Source organism: Sorex araneus, chromosome X (genome assembly GCF_027595985.1).
Source record: "Sorex araneus isolate mSorAra2 chromosome X, mSorAra2.pri, whole genome shotgun sequence".
Taxonomy (NCBI): Eukaryota; Metazoa; Chordata; class Mammalia; order Eulipotyphla; family Soricidae; genus Sorex; species Sorex araneus.
In genome coordinates, this window is record NC_073313.1 from 87,460,062 (window position 1) to 87,474,787 (window position 14,726).

Sequence of the window (14,726 nt, forward strand, 5' to 3'; positions counted from 1 at the left end):
CCAAGACAGTAGAACAATGTTTTCCAACTTTTCTACACTTGTGGACCAGTGGATGAAGAATGCTCATCTATGCAGCACTAGTGCCAAACAGTACAGAGAAACAAGCAAAGATAGCAACCTTACCTATATTGCTGTCTATAGATCAGAAGGCATTTCAAAAGTTACCATTGGGCCAGAGCGATAACATAGCAGGTAAGGCAGTTGCCTTGCACATGGCTGACCTGGGCTCGCTCTCTGGTATCCACATGGTCCCCTGAACACCACCAGGAATAACCCGAGCATTGAAAGGTATGGCCCAACAACAAAGAAACTAAAAGCTAAGCCTGGCAAAGAGAATACACTCAAGAAATATCTGTGGAGGGGCCAAATAGATAGATCAACAGGCTGAGAGCATGCTTTACATGCAAGAGGCCCATATTCAGTACCCAACACTGCATGGTCCCCCAAGTACTTTCAGGAGTGACCCATGAATGTGGAGTTGAGACTAGTACCTGAGCATTGATGGGTGACTCCCACTTCCCCCACCCCAAATCACCAAATATTTATTGGATAATGAATAAATCAGAAAGGTTATAATTTTAATATTTTTATGTTTTTTTTGGTCACACCCAGTGATGCTTAGGGGTTACTTCTGGCTCTGCACTAAGGAATTATTCCTAGAAGTGTGTGCTCAAGGGACCATAAGGAATGCTGGAGATCAAACCCGGGTTGGCTGTACTATCACTGCTGTACTATTGGTCTGGCCTCAATAAATTAGAGGTTTTAATATCAAGAAATTAATATCAAGGGGCCGGAGTGATAGCACAGCGGGTAGGGCATTTGCCTTGCACGCGGCTGACCCGGGTTCGAACCCTGGCATCCCATATGGTCCCCCAAGCATCGCCAGGAGTAATTCCTGAGTGCAAAGCCAGGAGTAACCCCTGAGCATCGCTGGGTGTGACCCAAAAAGCAAAAAAAAAAAAAGAAATTAATATCAAGAAATAACTATACTAATAGTTCAAATAAGAATAACGTAATCATCTTTAAAATACTGAAAAGACATCTGATATAATTCAGAATACAAATTACAATTAAAAAAAACACAAACTGGAGCCAAAGCAATAGCACAGTGGGTAGGGTGCTTGCCTTGCACACAGCCTTAGCCTGCCAGGAGTAATCCTGGAGGACAGAGCCAGGAGTAAGTTCTGAGCATTGCTGGGTGTGACTCAAAAGCAAAAATATCCAAAACTACACAAACCTGAAATAAACGCATTATCTTAACAGGGGTCAAAAAGCAACCTGTCAAATCAACAGGCAATTATAGTCAACAGTGACACAGCAATTGAAGCAGTCTCACCAAAATCAGAAGCTAAACAAGCATAATCATTGTCTAACAATAGTCTCAAAAATTCTTATTCATGTAACTAGAGAAAAAACAGAATAGTCATAGCTACTAAAAAAGAAATTATTTGTAGATGACTAGGCTTGTTCTGCTAAAACAAACAACACAATGAAACAAACAGCAAAAAAAATACAAATGAATTTATGTGAAGTGGCTGAATAAAAGACAAATATCTAGAACTCAGTAATTGTACCATATATGTACATAATTGTACCATAACCAATTAAAACATCAAAAGGAAAGTGTTTCACTGATAATAACAGCAGATGAAATCCACATGAAATACTGAACATACAAATCTATAAACTATCTTGAAGAAACTACAAAATGTTTCTGAGAAATAAAAAGGATCTCAATACAAAAAAGCCTTTCCAGGTCCAACAATAGAGTCTTAAAACTTTATTAAAAAGTTAATTTAATAAAACTTGGCACATAGATAAATATTAGCTACAAAAAGTCACATTTAAAAAAATAATTTTAGATAGTAGGGTAAGGTTATAATATGTAAAAACGAGAATGCAAAATAAAAGACATGAAAGGAGGGGATCTAGGAGACAGCTCAGTGGGTCAGGTGCCTGCCTCACAAATGTGAAGCCATGAATTCAACCCCTAGTGTCACAAGTGTGCAAGTGTGAGCCTGGCAACTGCTGTCTGTGCTAGGACGCTTGGCTGCTGTGATTCTTGGTATCGCAAGCTCCACCAATAAATGCATGCAACCCCAGTAAGCAGCACACCTAAACAAAAGTTCTAGCACTGTGGGCAGTGGCTCAATGCCCTACCAAGCACATGTGTGAGTACAGCTAATGAGTGTGATATCTAGCAAGCACTAGAACCAGAATGTGCATGAACATCACCAGCAGCGAGTGCGACACCCCACCCCCACCATGCTATGAGCATACACACAAGCACCACAACCAAAGAGCACAAATCCCAGCAGGCAAGTGTACAAGCATTGACAGAAAAGGTGTGTGGCAGGTGCCAGGCACTGTGGGCAAGGGAGTGAGCAGCACGATCTTATGTGCAACACTTGGCAAGTGCCATCACCATATGTGGGAGCACCAGACACAAGTGTGTGAAACCCCTGGTCATCGCAACAGCCATGGAGAGGAGGAATGATGTGACCCTGGGGAGGAGGACATTGGAATCCAACATTAGAGGATTCCAAGTATGTCAGAATATGTAAGACTGGAAGGACATACATCATTGGTGCCGTTTAGATTTCAGAAACAAAAATTTTCATTTTTTAAAGCTCTGCAGCATTTTTCTAATTGTACATATGAAAGAATAATACCTCTGGAAGAATGAAATTACTTTAAAATGTCTATACCAACATCCAGACAATGAGAAAATTCCTATTTACACTAAAATCAGATCTGCCCGACAAACCCAGGATCCTCCTCCTGCAGTGTACTGTGTGTACTAAAGGGTTATGCATGAAGTCCAAGGATTAAGATAAAATCTGGTTTCCATGCAAATATTACTACGTGGGCAGAAATAACACAGGATTTTGTCCAAGTGGTTCCTTAACTATTTATCCCCTACAGTTCAGTACCTTAAACTCTGAACAGAACAACACCTTGGCTAATTTTTACGTAGGAGAAACCAGTAACTAGTGCCATAAATCAGGAGGTTTTAAGAGAAAAGGCTCAGCTCAATTTTCACATCAAGAATTTCCACATCAAGGATTTTTTTGTATCTTATTTCCACAGTAATATCAGTAACTGATAAACTGCCCTTGCCCAAAATTTGCTTTTTTTTAAAAAAATGTTGCTGTTGCCTTCTCCCCTCTAAGCACAATGAAGGCACAGATAACAACTTACTTCTCTCAAGGTTACTTGGTAGTAGAAACCAGCATCTGGGTTTACTCAGGCTTTAAGGACCAACCTTTAAAGTTTCCAAAATCCATGACCAAAGAAAAGTAGAAAAAAAAGAAATCAAACCAGAAAATTCCTACCTATTCAGTAAGAATTAATGGTGCCAATGACAGGGACTGCAGCTAAAAAAAATTATGTATAAGTCCTATCCTAAAGATAAGAACCAACCACCACTCATTCAAGGACTCAGCCCAAAGATAAGGCAAAGCCATTTGCTTCAAAATTCATGTGGTCACAATTCTCGTCTCCATAGCAACCACAGAGCAGTCACAGTAGCAGTCAAGTGCCCATTTTCTCTTCCTCATAATACAGTACAATTAGATGATAAACAAAGAACAGCTTGCACAGACAGTCAATGATGACTTGCTTCAAACAGATTACAAGGAAAGAACAGAAACAGTGAGAAGATCATGTTCTTTCTGATTTAAGAGTGCCTTGAGGGAATGGGGCTTAAAATAAACGACCAAAATTATCTGAAGGGGAAAAAAAGGTTTAACTGGTATAAGCATCAGGGGGACACTGCAGCTTCTGAAAATACATTAACAAAGGAAAACATTATGATTTTAATATGCAGAAATTTAAAGCGAGCTTAAAATATACTAAGTCAAGAAACGAAAGACAACTCTCAGATAGTTCATTCTCAAAAGTGGAAGGCAAGTGAAGCAAATAAACTGGCAAAGTACAACCAAAACAACTTTCAGATTCTGGAAAACAGAGGGTCTATCAGAGGAAAAAGGAAAGGGGGTGGAACAAATAGTAGATGATCGTGTGATTGCACTGAAATTTTGGTAAGGCGGTGGGTCTGATACACATGAAGAGGAATGAAGCTGTACTCCTGAAAATGCTATAGTAGAGTAAGCCAGTGACAAATCAATAAATTTTGTTTTAAAAATAAACATAATAGTAGTTTCCTAAAAACTCTCATACACATTATGTGCTTTAAACATTTGCTGGCCCTTCCTACAACCATCAGTTCCACAACAATGATTTAGCTGACAGCAATCATAGTTGCTAGCTCAAAGAATGCAGCAATAGACAAGCAGATCAAGTCTGGAAAGAGCTCATTAGCTGTAGCTCATGTTTTGCATGCAAAAGGTCAGGAGTGACCACGGAACACCGAGCCTAGAGTAAACCCAGAGCACCTCCGAGTATGGCTCAAAAACAAGAAAAAAAAGCAAGAAAGTAAAGCAAATCCTATTTTCAACTTCACAAAGATTCTTGCCAGCCACTTTTCTTTTCTGCTTAGCCTAAATGTTTTGTGAAGGTAATGTTGATTTGCATGGTGCCTTGAGAAAATAGAGAACACAGGCTAAGAGAGGAAGATAAAAGACGTGAAAAAGGGGCTGTAGCGATAGCACAGCAGGTAGGGCGTTTGCCTTGCACGCGGTCGACCCGGGTTCGATTCCCAGCATCCCATATGGTCCCCTGAGCACCGCCAGGAGTGATTCCTGAGTGCAGAGCCAGGAGTAACCCCTGTGCATCGCCAGGTGTGACCCAAAAAAAAAAAAGACGTGAAAAAGGTGTCTTCAATATAGTGGGTTTTCAAGTTAATATTTGTCAAATGGAAAAATCAACGTCATTCAGAAAGATACTCACTGTCTGAAGCTATATCAATCAAAAGAGTTTCTTCCGCTTCTGAGGAAAAAGAAGAAAAAAAAGAATCAGGGAAGAGAAAACCACTCATTAAAACCAAAAGAACTAGATGACAAACTGAACAACTTCTCTTAATCACTACTTCTATATCATGGAACATATTTTTAAAAGTCCTTTGCCTTTTTGGTTTAGCATTTTTAAAAGGGATTTTAATAGCTCCAGGTTCTAAAAATTATAAGCAACTCCTCTAAAGGAAAAATGAACTGAAGAAGTAACCAAATGGAATGCTTTGAAGTTAATCAAAAAATGCAAATTAATAGTAGGGAATAAAACATTAATTCAAGTGAAGGTGAGTTTGATTCCCTTCAATTGTAACTTATTTATTTAATAAAACCTAAACTGTATCATTTAGATATTTCTTAGAGTCAAGGAGATAACTCAAAAGCTGAAAATCGAGGTTCAAAAACTTCTCAGTGTACTAATTACCTCTTTTCCCAGTCCCATATAAAGATCAGAGTTTATCTGACGTTCTTTGCCTTCAGGCTATAATTAAGACCTGTAGGTCTATGGCCAACCACACTTCAACCGTAAATATAAAACTGGGCAAAGCTGCCTTCAAATTCACAGTTCTCTTTTCTCTCAACGATTCTTCCGTACTTGCTCCCTTCCCTCTAATATTGAGACCCAACACGTCATATCTTGTCTTCTCTGACTACCTTGCATTTGGCTGACAAACCTTGCCATCCCCTCTGGCTAGCTGAACTCTGGGTTCTGACTTCTCAGTATGCGCCTGGATCCACCTTGGCCAGATGATGTAATATCAATTAGTTCAAGTGTCTTCACAAGCTTGTTTCCATTATTCAGGTACAGCAGAAACCACAGGTATGGAACTAAGTTGTCTAATACTCAGAAATAGTCTCAACCCTTAGCAGCTGAGGAAGCACAGATAATAGGGCATCAGGCGCAGGTATTGTATGTTCATCCTTGTTATTCAATAAACTTTAATTCTTCAAAACTTGAGGGGCCAGGGAGATAGCTCAAATGGCTAGTTAGCATCCCTAGCAGGAGCAGCCCTGAGCACTACTGGGTGTGGCGGAAAAGACCAACCCCCCCCAAAAAAAAAACCCAGAAAGTTAAAAAAAAATAACTGTATCTTGACTCTGCACAGACTTTTCAAAATAGTTACAGGTTGGGAAACAGGAAGGATGTGAAAATGCAAGGAGGAAACTGTTCTTTTGTCATGGGGAACTACTGTGTGCAAGCATACATACTTTCTCTGGCTGCAACCTAACAATCTATTTCTTTAGGGGGTAGGGGTTCTGGGCCACACCTGGTGGTCTCAGAGCCTATTCCTGGCTCTATGCTCAGGACTGACCCCTGGAGGTGCTTGGGGGAACCTTATGTGGTGCTGGGATCAAACTGGATTTGGTAGCATAGTAGGCAACTGCCTTACCTTCTGTACTCTGTCTCTCTGTTTCTCTGGCACTCTACTTTCAATTAAAAAATACTGACAGGAACAGGGTAAAAGATTTTTATTGCAGTAAAAGAAGAAATATACCCTAACAGAATACTAAAGTCTTATTCTTTGGCTCTTCTCCTTAAAGGGCTGGATAAATAACAAAGGGTGCTATACTATGAAAAGTATAGTAACCATAGCAGCTCACTACATCATGCGTGTGCCTTTTTGGATACTATTTATTGTGGGTATTTTTCATTTTTCTTCAGCTTTGTTATCTTATAAAGTCATACCCACTTAGTACTGGTACATATGGGCATAAATCTTCCTGAGACAGATGTATAGGAAGACTGATATACAGAGATGTTCATCACATCACTATTTACACTAGTGAAAAAGAACCCAAATGTCAAACAAAGGGAACTGCAGGAAGGGGAGCTGTAGATTGGATGGAACAGTATGCAGTTCTCAACAGCACAAAAAAGTCATACAGAATGGGAAAACTATTATATATACAAGTGTAAGTCCCACCAACCCTAAAAGTCATATGTAGAAAAAAGAAAAATAATATTTTATTAAGAAGGAATGAGGATGCACTTGTTTTCTTTAAACATTTCCATTCTTTTCAAACTCAAAAGCTAAAAGAGTTCAATGCCATTTTAGAAAGAACCCATGCAAGACATGATTCAAGTTTCTCCAGGGAAGGTACAGCTGATGCAGAAGACCTCTGTCTCTGAATCCTCTGGAGCCACCATAATGCATGTGTTCTCTAGTAATCTATTTCCTTTCAAGATCACTGTGAGATGACAAAAGCAACACCTCCTACACAATCCTCTCAATTTTTGACTCACTGTAGCAGATGAGACAACAGATTTTCTGTTCTCAGTCCTCAGATTTGAGGGCAGCAAGTCAAATATTTCCTCTTGGTGTCAATTTTCTCATAATTTACCAATGGCAAGGTTTGAAAACTGAGTGTAAGGTATTATTATGATCTGGAAAGGTATATGGTCAAATGGTTTCATTTCAAATAGTGTGAGGAGAAAGCACCAAATGTGTGTGAATCCAAATGACCTTTACAAACTTTATGATGAGCAGTGTGCCAATTAAGCCCAAGAATGGCACTTAAATCCACATAAAAGTGTGGCAGCATGAAAGACAACTTATATATGCAACAAATTATATACATCTCTAACCTAGGCTAAGGAAGCAGATGAAAAAAATTACATTTTCACATATATTTCAAAATAGTCCTATAGAAGAACTCTTAGGCTAATTATCATTTTATCTATGGTAGACTAACAATGCACCTTTTAATGCAAAGACTAAATATTTAAGTTTTATAAGCCACACTAAACTTAAACATATATAACAATACAATAATGACCAAATAAAAAACATAAACCAGGTCAGCAATTAAAGCTAGTACCTTGAACACATCTAAAGTGGCTATTTATAGGAATGATATCTTGAACAGGCTGTTCCTTCTGGTACAACTGGATTATTAACCTAGGAAACAGAACAATATATCAACGAATAGCTTCTAAAAAATGAAAACATTTAGTGAACAAATGCATTACTGTTAGAAAACTTTAGCATTTATTAGATTTACCATATATTGGTCTCTGGATCATGACAGCTAAATATTGCTCAAGATCTAAAGGGATCTTAGCGGTGACCAATATCAAAATACTCAGTGTTTTATAGAGAAAAAGAGCCTACAATCTTAAAAACTCATGCTTTTAAGCTCACAATCGCATACCCCTTCAGAGTACACCTACCAGTGTATACTTCTCAACTGTGTGAAGTTCCTAAGTGCAGGGACATTGCTTTTTCCACAACAACAAACAGTTGCAACAGAGCACTGTGGGTCTGAGGTAAACCCCTTTACCCAGTACACCGCATTTTGTTTTCCACTGATGAAAAAGGCAGCAACTCTGGTAGTCTGCACAAAACCTGACACAGAGCGGCCACACAAATTTGTTATATTAAATTGGAAAACAAATTTTTTTTTTAATTTTAGGGTCACACCACCCAGAGGTGCTCAGGGCTTCTTCGTCGTTCTGTTCTCAGGAGTGACCCATGGTTGGTTGGTTGGTTACAAGCAAGGCAAACACTTCACCTCCTGGACCGCCACTCCAGCCCAGAACTGGAAAATTCTTGATCAAGATTTCCAATTATATTTCCATGGCTCACTTGCTCTCTCTCTCTCTCTCTCTCTCTCTCTCTCTCTCTCTCTCTCACACACACACACACACACACACACTCACACGTTCTATCTCTTCAAACAAGTTTGTACAGGTCCATGGAGGAATAAGAAGAGGTGCCCAGGCAGCTCCATGACCAGGTTGCCTTTCTATTCCTTGAGTTTTCACTCTGGTTTCCAACATCACATTGCTATTTTATAGGTAAACACGACAGATTTGGCATCTCCAGCATGATACATAAGAGACTTCTAAACGCTGACTTGAGGGGCTGGGGCGATAGTATAGTAGTAGGATGTTTGCCTTATATGCGGCTAACCGGGGTTCAATCCCCAGCATCCCATAAGGTCCCCCAAGCACTGCCAGGAGTAATTCCTCAGTTCAGAGCCAAGAGCAACCCCTGAACATCACCAGGTGTGACTCAAAAAGAAAAAAAATGCTGACATGATTCTGAAATAAGATTTTCATTGACTACCTATCCACAAAGATAAATAGAATCAGGGGGGAAAACCTTCATCAACATATTGGCAAATAGACATTCTGAATGTTTCCTAGCTTGCCCCTAAATTGGCACTCTTTAGATGGTTCTTTTTTTACCAGGAACAGATAGTATTCTTGTTCTGCTGAGAGCGAGCTCAAATATCACACCCTTATAGCCTCATCCTCTTTGTTTGCCTCTCTAGAAGGGCACTTATACACTCACAAGCAAGGACGCTATCAGATTCCGTTTTGTCTCTGTCTAATAGATGGTTAAGTACTGATTAAGTTAATGAAGTAGCTTATTTAAGCTATTAGTTGTGATGGATTTATAAATATAGAACCGATCAACTTAATATTAAAATGTCAATGCTGGAGCCAGATCAACAGTACAGCGGTTAGGGCACTTGCTGGCTTAATCCCCGGCACCCCATACAGTCTCCCGAACCTTTAGAGCCAGGATTAAACCCTGAGCACTGGTGGGTGTGGCCCCAAATACTGCTTTCTCCCAAAGTCACTGTTTCAAAATGGTTGATTTCTATTTTGTTGTCTTGAATGCCCTGTTTCATATTTAAAATTTTTTTTTCAAATGTGACCACTTTAAAAGAGATAATCTGGGGAAAGGAATTGCTTAGCTAGAACTAAAGGAAATGAAAGAATTTATGTTGCAGCCCCAAGAGAGCTCAATGGGCTGAGCACATGCTTTGCATGCAGGAAGCCCAAGTTTGGTCCCTGGCACCACATCGTCCCCTGGGCATTGAGTCTGGAGTGGTACTTAAGCGAAGCTGGCCATGGTCCCAAAATACCCCATCAAAAAAAACTGTGTTGTCTTTCTGCTCTTATCCTGCAAACTATACGTTCTGAGGCGATTAGCAGAATATGGGGCGGACTCCTTTCAATCTGCAAAGCTCTTGAGTTAAGCAGAGTCCTCTAAACCCAGATGGAAGGCAAAAACCAGACAGCAGGTTGACAAAGGGTCAAGGAGGTTATAGGACTGGAGAGACAGTACAGCGGGTACGATGCTTGCATTGCATGCAGCTGGCCTTGGTTCAATAGCCGGTACCCCTTTATGGTTCCTTGAGTTCACATACAGGAGTAAGTTGGATGTGACTCAAAAATAAAAATAAGGAGCTGGAGTGATAGCACAGCGGGTATGGCATTTGCCTTGTATGCAGCCAACCTGGATTTGATTCCCAGCATCCCATATGGTCCCCCGAGCACCGCCAGGAGAAATTCCTGAGTGCATGATCCAGGAGTAACCCCTTTGCATCACCGGGTGTGACCCAAAAAGCAATAATAATAATAAAAATAATAATAAAATGATAATAATAAAGAATAAAGAGGTTACTTTGAGCAAAATGACCGTAAATCAATATAACCTCAAAGCAGTGTTAAAAAACTGTCATAATGGGACAGAGAAGAGTATAGGGTAGAGGCACTTGCACATGGCTGACTCTTGTTCAATTCCTGGCACCTCCTAGGGTTCCCTAAGCACTGTCAGGGGTGTTCCCTGAGCACAGAACCAGGAGTAAGCCCTGAATACCATCATGTGTGCACCCCTCAAAAAAACCCATTACAATACAAAGATAAAATAGGAACTTAAGGGGCTAGAGCAATAGCACAGCAGGTAGGGCATTTGCTTTGCACACGGCCAACCCGGGTCGATTCCCAGCATCCCATATGGTCCCCTGAGCACCACCAGGGGTAATTCCTGAGTGCAGAGCCAGGAGTAACCCCTGTGCACCATCAGGTGTGACCCAAAAACCAAAAAAAAAAGAACTTAAACTGTTACACAAATATTAACAGAAGATATTCTATGTACTAATATCCAAATGCATAGTAGCAAGAAAGTAGGGCGAAAAAATATATTATAATTTTGCTACAATTAAACCTAAATATCATTTCTAAAACAGAAGTATAAAAAAGAATAGGCATATGGATAAACAACAGAGATCATAATTTTATTGTACAACACAACACAATGGACAACTGAATGCTGAATCAGTATAATCCAAACAAATGCAGGAGATACTCTGATTTGTTTACAAAAGGTCCATGATGAAATAGGAGACATCATAATCCACTTTTCTTAAAAATAATGAACTTTAAGTATTCTAAACAATTCAAAAAATATTTTTAAAAATCAATTTTAATATTTTTATCTTTACATCTATTTAGCATGTCACTGTCACTGTCATCCTGTTGCTCATTGATTTGCTCAAGCAGGCACCAGTAACGTCTCTCATTGTGAGACTTATTGTTACTGCTTTTGGCATATCGAATACGCCACGAGTAGCTTGCCAGGCTCTCCTGTGAGGGCGAGATACTCTCGGTTGCTTGCCGGGCTCTCCAAGAGGGGTGGAGGAATCGAACATGGGTTGGCTCCGTGCAAGGCGAATGCCCTACCGCTCCAGCCCTCAAAAAATATTTTTAACTATATCTTTAGTCTTTCAAGTACTTTTCTCCTGCAGCTGATAATAGGAACTACAGAATAAAGTATTAAATATGCTGGGGTCAGAGCAATAGTACAGGAGGTAGGTCACTTGCCTTACACATGACCTACCTGGGTTTGATCCTCGGTACCCCATATGGTCCCCTGTGCCCCACCAGGAGTGATCCCTGAAGCCCTAAGCAACACAGGGTACGCCCCCAAACCAAAAAAATAAATAAAAGAAATTATGTTTCAAGTTCATCCATTTAATGAAAGGCTAGGTCAAAAAATTCAGGTTACTTTAGTCAGAGGATACACTTGAGATAAAAACTTAAGGATTATAGGCAATACTTCAGTATGAGGTGCCGTCAATAAGTGGCCAAAAGAAACTTCTTAGACAATGTAATTCTGAGAAACGATATCTGAACTCAACTATCTACTATGCTACCTCCTAACTATTAAAAAATCACAACCTCATATTGGTGCTGGATCACTGTATGCCTAAAACTCAACTATGAATAACTTTATAAATCACAAGCCTTTAATAAAAATAAAATAAGATTTTTAAAAGTGACCAACTCAGCAGCCAAAGAGATAGTACAGAGGATAGGGTGTTTGGCCCACCGGGGTTTGATCCCCAGCATTCCATATAGTCCCCTGAGCACCGCCAGAAGTAATTCCTGAATAAAGAGCCAGGAGTAAGCACTGAGCATTGGCAGGTGTGACACCAAAGTAGATAAGAACCAAAACATAAACAAAAAAGTGATCACCTCTGTACCTTAATTTTTATATCTACTAATGGGGGAATCATTTAATATTGCATTTCACAACAACTCTCGCCTGAAGATTAAATGAATTAATTCATGACAAATGTTTAGAACAGTACCTGGGAAATATCATGCCATACAGTTGTTGCTATACCACCATAACTTACACAGGACTGGAACATAAATAGTTTGATTTCTCTGTGCAGAGGTCACAAATAGTTAGAAAAGCTACCAATGCAAGTTTAAAGTTCTTCTAGTACAGGAACCTCTAGATACAAGAAAACTTTTTTATATTTGGCCCACCCCTGGCAATACTCAGGGTTTACTCCTGGCTCTGTGCTCATGGATTACTCCTGGCGTGCTCAGGGGACCATGTGTGATACAGGGATCAAACCAGGGTCCAGCCATAGGCAACGCAAGTGCCTACCTGCTGTATAAATGGTCCCGCCACCAAGGCACTTTTCCGTAAGGTCTGCTTAAGCCAGACCTACCGAATGCTACCAATGTCGCCAATTCATTTAATCCTCATCATTAAATTTACAGAGGAGAAAATCAAGGCACAAAAACATTCGGATTTCCCCAAGGGTCACATCCTTCCAACACAACCTACCCCTTGGAAAGTGGCAGTGGTTTTCCACTTTCCAAGTGACATGGATTTTCTGTGGAACTTCACAGTTTGAAAAAATATGGGGGAAATAACACAACCCTCCCATATCAATAGAACTGACCAAGCAGGACATAGAGGAGATCTGTTATAGCAACAACCATTTAGAGTGGCATCCAAATTCTCAGAAAGTGACCATGCTAAGGGCAGGAGATAGTACTCCCGTTCACCTCGGCCCCTGGGGAAGGCTCTTACTTCTTCTGACCTGGGACTGATCCCCAGCACCACATATGATGTCCAACACCCCCAACCCATCACCGCCAGTGATCCCTGATCACAGAGCAAGGAATAAGCCCTGAGTATCGCAAGATGTGGCCCAATGCCTAGCCCCCCTCAGAAAAAAAAAGAAATCAAAGAAAATCCTGAGGCTAGGCCTAGCTGGCAAAGTCAGTGGGAAATTGCATCAACTGGAGGCTGCAGACACAGACTATGTCTGGACAACCTAACTGCAGGCAGGGCCTGAGGAAAATGCAGGCAGAATCCAATGCGGGAGATTCCAGGATTTAAGTGATCAACTACTTTGTGGGAGATGCCAGGATTTAAATGATCAACTACTTTGCAACTCTCCTGTGAAGAAACTAGTGCCTAGAAGGAAGGGGTCACGATGGGCCTCGGCTATGCCATGGTTAGTCAGGCTACTTTCAAGATGGTCAAGTGCTGATAAAGGTGTCAGATTGGCACATGCTTCCTACGCCCCACCCCCATCAGCAAGCGGGGCAGCAAGCGGCCTATAGCAAGCCACAGCTTAACTAACGAGCATGCCTTCCAGCAAGTGGATTCAGGAGGTGGGGAGACTGGAGGAACCAGTTGCGATGGGGTGAGGACACAACGCGCCTCTTGTGTGGTTAACACCGAAGCGCGGCTAGTGGACTTTTACTTTTGCAAACCACTGGCACGGTCCCGCTGCCCGGGGCCGCCGCCACTCCAGCCGCCACGCGGGGAAAGGCAGTCCGTGTTGTGATGGGGCGGCGGGGGCCGGGAAGGCCCGGGATGCGTTCCCGACTCGCCCGTGGTTACACAACCCGTGCCAGTTGGAGGGGAAGCAGCCGCGGACCCAGGCTTCCTGCTCCCCGCCCACTGCGCCCTCCTCCCCGCCGCCCCAGCCCCGATCCGCACGCTGCGCCAGGCGCAATCAGCGGCTGGGAGGCCGGGAGGCTGGGAGGCCGGGAGGCTGGAGGCTGGGGGCAGGCGGGCGCCCGCGCCCGGGGGGCATGGGAGGCTGCCCGGCCTCGGCGGGAGTCAGGCGGCTACTTACTCGTACTGCCCGTGTCTCTGGGCGAGAGTGAGCGCGCAGGGCTCCCGGACGGGCCCCCTCAGCTCCATGCCCCGGAGAGTATGTGAGCTCTGGTCAAGGGTCTCCTGGGAACGCGCGGCCCGGGAGGGGGAGGGCGGCGGGGACGGGGGGGGGGGGGAGACACTCCCGCCCGCCCGGGGCCCGGCGAGCGCCTCCCGCGCCGGCCAGTCTTTCCCGTTCCCCTCGGCCCCGGGGGCCTGCACGGCCGCCCCGCTCCCCCCCCTCACCCCGCCGCCGCCGCCGCCGCCGCGTCCCGTAGTCCCCCCCGCTCGCCCCCCCCCCGCCATCCTCCACCCCCGGCGCGGCGCCGCCTCCCCTCCCCCTTTTCTCAGGCGGATACAGCAAGGGGCTGGGCTCCGGCCGGGAGCTGCGGCTCCATCCGGGCGGCACACGGCGGGCGGGTCCGACGACACTGCCTCCCGCGTCCTAACGGCCACCAGGCCAGCGGCGTTCCGCGCAGGGCGCCCGCAGCCAGAAACCGGGAGCAGGGAGACGGGCGTTGGGAGCCGAGAGCCCGGCCCGAGAGAGAGCGGCGCCTGGCGCCCCCGCCAGTTTTCCAGGCCGCCGCAGATTCCGCCCCCGGTGGCC

General features: G+C 43.1%; 1 protein-coding gene across 1 annotated transcript in view; it reads right to left on the reverse strand.

Annotated features, from left to right (window-relative positions):
* Positions 1-14,386, reverse strand: part of OCRL (OCRL inositol polyphosphate-5-phosphatase) — a 74,843-nt gene extending 60,457 nt beyond the window's left edge. The window contains exons 1-3 of the mRNA XM_055119969.1: positions 14,100-14,386; positions 7,731-7,810; positions 4,852-4,890 (exon numbers count right to left, since the gene is read on the reverse strand). Coding sequence (XP_054975944.1) covers positions 4,852-4,890; positions 7,731-7,810; positions 14,100-14,167 — 187 coding nt within the window. The 5' untranslated portion in view covers positions 14,168-14,386. The remainder of the gene's footprint in view (positions 1-4,851; positions 4,891-7,730; positions 7,811-14,099) is intronic.
* Between the last annotated feature and the right edge of the window lie 340 nt (positions 14,387-14,726).